Consider the following 6,056-nt stretch of genomic DNA (forward strand, 5'->3'; position numbering starts at 1 on the left):
CGCTGGATAGGGTGGATTGTCGGATTTGAGATGAAAGTGGTGATGGATGCTTCTTGATCAAATCTTTCCACTTCTTGATCAAAGGTACACAAGACTCGAGTTTTCCTTATTCTTTCATTTGGGAGTCAAAGGTTCCTTCCAAGTTATCTTTCTTTTTCTGGTTGGCGGCCTTGAAAAAAATTCCAACGATTGATCTTTTAAAACTTACGGGTTGGTTGTTTATTGTTGCATGTGTAAAGTAAGTGGAGCCTCTTTTAATTCATTGTCAGGTGACTTCTCATGTTTGGTCCCATTTCCTTTATTTAAGGTTCCGTGGTGTTAACCCAATCTTATTGTCTCTCTTGTTTTTGGTTGGAAAACCATTTTCTTTTTTGGTAGGTTGAAGATTGTTTTGAAGATTAACGCCCTTTTGCAATTTGTTGGGGTTTGTGAAAAGAAAGAAATTCGTATACGTTTGATGGGAAGGAAAGTAACTTACAAGAGCTTCTTTTCAACATGTTGGGTTTCCGATTCTTTTGGTGTAAACAGTTTAAGGAGTTTAAAGGTTTTTTCTTTGAAGATTTTATGTTTAGATGGGAAAATGTAATTGGGGAGTAATGTTCTGGTTTTTTTTTTTTTTTTTTTAAGGGCTCCTTGTCTTTGCAGCAATAAAATTTTCTTATATAAAAAAAAATTAGTGCAGTTAAGTGGTGAAAACCTTGTGTGCTTTTTTCCCCGGATCTTTCCTATCTACATTGCCTCCTTGCCCCATATGTGGGCCATTCATTGGATTAATTGGATGCTAAAAACTGTTCCTTGGTGTATTATACAACGAACTCTCTTTTTTCAAGAAAATACAACAGTATGAATTAAAACCACAGAACAATAGTAAAAATTAAAACCTCAATGTATTATACAAAAAAACTGTCTTTGAAATAAGAAGACAACAGTAGGAATTAAAAACCATAGAACAAACAAACAGTTCAACAAGACTTGACCAAACACAGTTCAACTTGTGGTTGAATAATTCATATGTTCCTCAACTTAGAGCATGCTATCGATTCGAGCTGGCAATCTCTTGAAGAAATTACCAGGTACAGAAGGTAACTTGCTCCTAAATCTGGGGTGGCGGAGCATATATAGGCCTGCAAGTAAAGCCAGTACTCTAAACGGAGTAACATAAAATACAACAGCCGCGGAGAGGCAAAAAACTATGAATAGGCTGGTTGCTCTTGGGTCCCTCCAGCTAAGAAGAGATTGGAATCGTTCCCCTTGTGTTGCCATATCTCCCACCACCGTTTGTATTCTTCCCGCCACACTTCTGAGCCTATCATACCTCATTCTCACTATGTCTTGTGACTTAGATGTCGGGAAAGTGTCAAACTCCTCGTCAAGTTCATCTGGGTGGACTGCTTCTGCCCATGAAAGTCTGGTATCCATGTGTGGTGGATGCCTTGGGCGGAACCTATAGTTCCATATCCCAATTAGGAACATATACAGGAAGATTGTTGGAAGTATCAGTTCTGGGTAACAGATCAATATCAGGAACAATACATGAACTAACACCGACGTGATTGGGTTCTTCCAGTGACAAACATCATCCAACCATCTACTTATAGAGATTATACCGGACAGTAGGGACATTATTCTGAAGAAGTTAGCTTTGCTTCTTCTCATACTCCACATGTGAGAATCCACATCCAACATGTACTCAACAACTTCTTTCCTGAGTGGTGGTTCGGCTCGTCCGAGCCTCACTGCAACTATGTTCATGGCCTGATATCTCAAGCTGTCTAATTGATTCACTGTGAAAGGATGTATGTAATGCATCTTTGGGAGTAGTGGTTGTCCGTAGAGGTACATCATGTTAGCCAGAGACAAGCAAGTGAAACGTACAGCCAATTGGAGCTCCCCCATCTTCTTCACCCCAGATGGGTGTAGAACAAGAAGTGGATATGAGTGCGTGTAAATCCGATAAGTTTCCAGGGTTGATAATCGAATCCTTACCTTTCCAATCCTTGAATCTCTCGCATGGCCACCACTTGTGGGTTTGTCATTGCCGTTACCTAAGTGACAGTTGTCGAAAACACCTAAAGTGATCACCGTGCAAGGGTCATACACCTCCCATGTGTATTGCTCATTCCACTTGGGACTGAAACTATCTATTATGGTTCTGGTCCGTACCCACTTCTGTCCATATTTTGCTACGCAGTAAGCATCCGTGGCACCTCGTCCATCCTTCATCTTCATTGGGAGCAGCCCTTGGGCGCTTAAGATGCCTACTTCCAAAATGCCAATTGGTTGCTTCCAAAGCTGCCGTGCGGTGGGGCGTTGGTCACTTATATACATGGTTGACTCGTCAAGTACATGGTAAGCACCCTCGAGGCATACTCTTAGGTGAATTCTGCTTGAAAACTTGAGTTCCTTCCTTTGGTCACCTTCCAAGACACCAAACCCAAATTTTTCGAGGTTGAACCAACGAGAATGAACTGGCCGGTGGTCCAAGCGCTTTTCAAACATGCCGAGGGGCAAACTTATCTTCCCCAACACCTCATCCTTCGACCGATGCACTCGATCCTCAATTGTAAGGACCAACTGTTCTTCGAACGGCTCAGCAGCTACAAAGAGAAGATCTTCATTCCATAGTGGGTTTGTGGTGCGGGTTGGGCATGCCTTGGTTCTTAGCGCTTGACTGCCAACTTGAGCGTTCACGAAAACCTCCGGTAAACGACTTTTATCGTTTGGTTGTACATCCTGAGCTTCTATCACATTAACTCTGAGGTACCAAAGTTTGGGTGAGACATAGACTTTTGATCGGATGTTGAACACAGCTTCTCCATGAACGGAAGCAGCATCCGAGTGCCAGGCCTCTGGAAAGGCTTCATCACCCTGTGTGCCCATCCATACTGCAAGCATGATCTCACCTTTTACTTTTCCTTCCCCACGTCGATCATCCAATCTGTACCACTGCGGTGCCAAGGGGCTGTCAGGTGGCACCCGAGTTGGTACCTCATTCATATCGAACATCACCTTCCCGAGATAGTCATCTCTTCCCACCATCTCTCTATCCTTGACAAAAACCTCAAGCATCGATGATTGAATCCTCTCTTTGGAGAATGCAAAGACTTGGTTCCACTCAGGGTTTATCTTCTTCTCAAAGTGCCTCGTCGTTCCTTTGTAATTCCCAAGTTTCACCTCTGCATACGGATCACAGCTTCCAGTGATGATATTGGTGGGGAGGTCTTTGGCTTTGACGACTCGAACATAGAGATAGAACATCTGTTCAACGAGATCGTACGTGCTGGTAACCCTGTCTCCGCTCATCCACCCTCCACCACCACGGGCTCCTCCGTGTGGCCATCGTTCTCCAAGGCGTGGGCTTGTATCCTTCAATTTGAAGTCCTCTTGGCGGTTAGGATGACCTTGTGGGTTGTTGATCTGGTGCATTGTTACAGGTATACTTTCTGGTCGGCTCTCCACTGAAATTCCAGGTTGATGGTAGAACTGATGTTTATTAATGTGATGGGTTGTCTCAATTTTCACTTCTTCAGTCTCCTTGAACTCTTCCTTCAGCTCTTTAGCATTATTAGTTGCATCAGTAGCATCAGCTACAGTCGCATTAGTAGTACACTTGTCGTTCTCGGCAACAGTATCTTTAGAAGTATCAGCTAATACCACAGCAGGAGCAGCAGGAGTATCGGATACAACAGCGGATGCTTTGGAAGAATTGGCGATGGAAGCAACCGCAGTAGAGGTATTACCAACAGTATCAGAATCCGTCAGATTATCTGTAGTAATAATCGCAGTTGTCGTAGTAGCAGAAACAGGAGGTGGTGTTGGTGGTGGAGAAGACTTGGGTTCAGATTCAGGTGAAATATAAATTTTTAAGCCGATATCACCCTTAACATACGAGAAAAACCACTTCTTTTCTAATTGTAACCGTTGCAAAGCTTCGTCTCCCTTTTTAACTATATTGGAGCAATGAACCCTTACCTTCCCAAGAAAATTGCGTCCAGAGAATGACTTCCTTTCATTATAAACACATACCTCAATGCTGTTGTTATGAAGGCTCTCGGGATTGTCGAGGTTGAAGAGGAGTTTTTGGTTCCAGACAGGGTTGAGGTTTTTGTGGATAGTACAGGTTTTGATTCTTTGGTTTTCGAAGTCTACTTCTACAAATGGACTTGATGATCCTTGGCCATCTTTGGGCATTAGATCGTGGGCATCCACCACTTCCACTACCAGCTTCATAGTCATAGTCTTCCTTTTTTTGGTTTCACTGCCGCGTTAAGCTGCAAGTACGCGCCCCCCTCGCAACAAATCTGTAGGGGTCGATTCCCGAGCAAAGGTATCCTCATTAGGAAAGCAAAAGTTAAAGAAAAGAATATTTTGAGTTTTGTGTCTCTTTTTCTTTTATATTGCAGCTTTGTTTTGACAGGTAAGGAGAATGGTGAATTGGGTGCCACCCACCCGTAGATACAATTGGTGCAGTGCAAGGAGAATGGTGAATTGGTGGGGAATGGTGAATTGGGTGCCACCCACCCGTAGATACAATTGGTGCAGTGCAAGGAGAATGGTGAATTGGGTGCCACCCATAGATACAATTGGTGCTCGAGGGCAGGCTAATGAGGGAGAGAAAAGTCATTCTCTTTGTTTAAAAGAGAAAAAAGAACAAAGGAAAAAAAGCGAATCCGAATTGAGACACATTTTCTTAGTCTTCAAGTACTTGGAGAAGGACCATTGATTTTCATCAAACCCATTCATCCATCCTTCCTTTATTTGAATATGATTGAAGCCAACATGAGATCACAAAAAAGTAAGTCAGATGAAATACTCCCATCATTCTTTCTTTCTTAGATTCTCTTGGATTCTACTTTAGTTATTTAACAATAGAGTTCTTGCATTTCCATTGGAATATGCCCATGCTTTTGTCAGCAAATTTTAAATCATCTTTCATTTTAGCTGTGTTTATTCAAAGGGTATTTTTGTCAACTACTTGAATTAAACTACTACTTTGGGCATTTATGTTTTTCTTTGGCAGCAATGTCATTGTGAAGGAAAGCAATGACAATTAAAGAGTAAAGCAGAATGGGTACTGAAACAAAAGTAAAAGCAAAACCCAAAGCTTAATCTATATTTTATTTTCTTTAGTTTAGTTTATTTCTCCTTTCTTCATCTAATTCTGACAGTTCTAGAAATACCCACTTCTTTGGCACCTCTGTAATCTTTGTAATTACAGGATGAATCCTCCCACATGTTAGATCCTGAGTTTCTTGTGTTACTCTTGTAGTTTAAACTTTAAGGGGGGGGGGGGGGGGGGGGAATTAATTTGAAGGGGGGCAAAGAAAAAATATATTTGCTGGAAATCATATTTTCCTTTGGGATTGGATGAAAATATGATTTCAGGTTTTATTTTCCCAAATCCTAACAATCAGATACCTTTAACTACGTGAGAGAGGAAATGTGGTCATCGTGACTATTGAGGTCCTCAGGTTCTTTTTTTGCCATCAGTGCAGGAAAAAAGAAAAAGTGTAATTTTGACCTACTCTAGGTTTTGATATTTACTCATAAAGTGCACTCCTTAATCTGATCATTGGGCTAAACTCACTAATCCAAGTTTGATCTTCTAAAATTGGGTTGAGATCGGATTAGTCTGAGTTAGGTAATTTTTGACGGTGTTCGGAATAGATGAGTTGAATAATTTTAATTTTATTTTGATTAACAAATAAATTTTATATTTCAAAAAGAAATACAATATCAAATAGTAAATAAACTCACATGCAACCTTCAAATCCATCATTGAGAGAATGTTTAAATAAACCAACTAAACCAAAGGGACATTATTAATATCCAAAATTTCACCAGTAATAATAATAAGATGGAGTAAAAAAATAAAATATATTATAGTTAATATTAAAATATTTATATAGAAGTCTATAGCTTCGGGTTGTCCCCAAGCTTAATCCGAATTGAGGCTGGGTTGAGATGTTCTAATTAACGCTCAACTCATCTTCTACATAACTCAGCCCAAACTTGCCCATCAATCGGGTTGAGTTCGGGTCAACCCGCCCAAGCCT

At 40.9% G+C, this 6,056-nt stretch overlaps 1 protein-coding gene across 1 annotated transcript; it reads right to left on the minus strand.

Annotated features, from left to right (window-relative positions):
* Positions 1-809: 809 nt before the first annotated feature.
* LOC147396842 (FT-interacting protein 1-like) lies at positions 810-4,738 on the minus strand. The gene has a single exon (XM_086452090.1). The coding sequence runs from the start codon at positions 4,234-4,236 to the stop codon at positions 1,024-1,026; it is 3,213 nt and encodes a 1,070-aa protein (XP_086308216.1). The 5' UTR covers positions 4,237-4,738; the 3' UTR covers positions 810-1,023.
* Between the last annotated feature and the right edge of the window lie 1,318 nt (positions 4,739-6,056).

This window comes from Akebia trifoliata, chromosome 8 (genome assembly GCF_017979445.1).
Source record: "Akebia trifoliata isolate Shusen 1 chromosome 8, ASM1797944v1, whole genome shotgun sequence".
Classification (NCBI taxonomy): Eukaryota; Viridiplantae; Streptophyta; class Magnoliopsida; order Ranunculales; family Lardizabalaceae; genus Akebia; species Akebia trifoliata.

Excerpts from the sequence above, each read along its gene's own strand:
- LOC147396842 (XM_086452090.1), bottom strand. The coding sequence starts at position 4,236 with ATGACTATGAAGCTGGTAGTGGAAGTGGTGGATGCCCACGATCTAATG.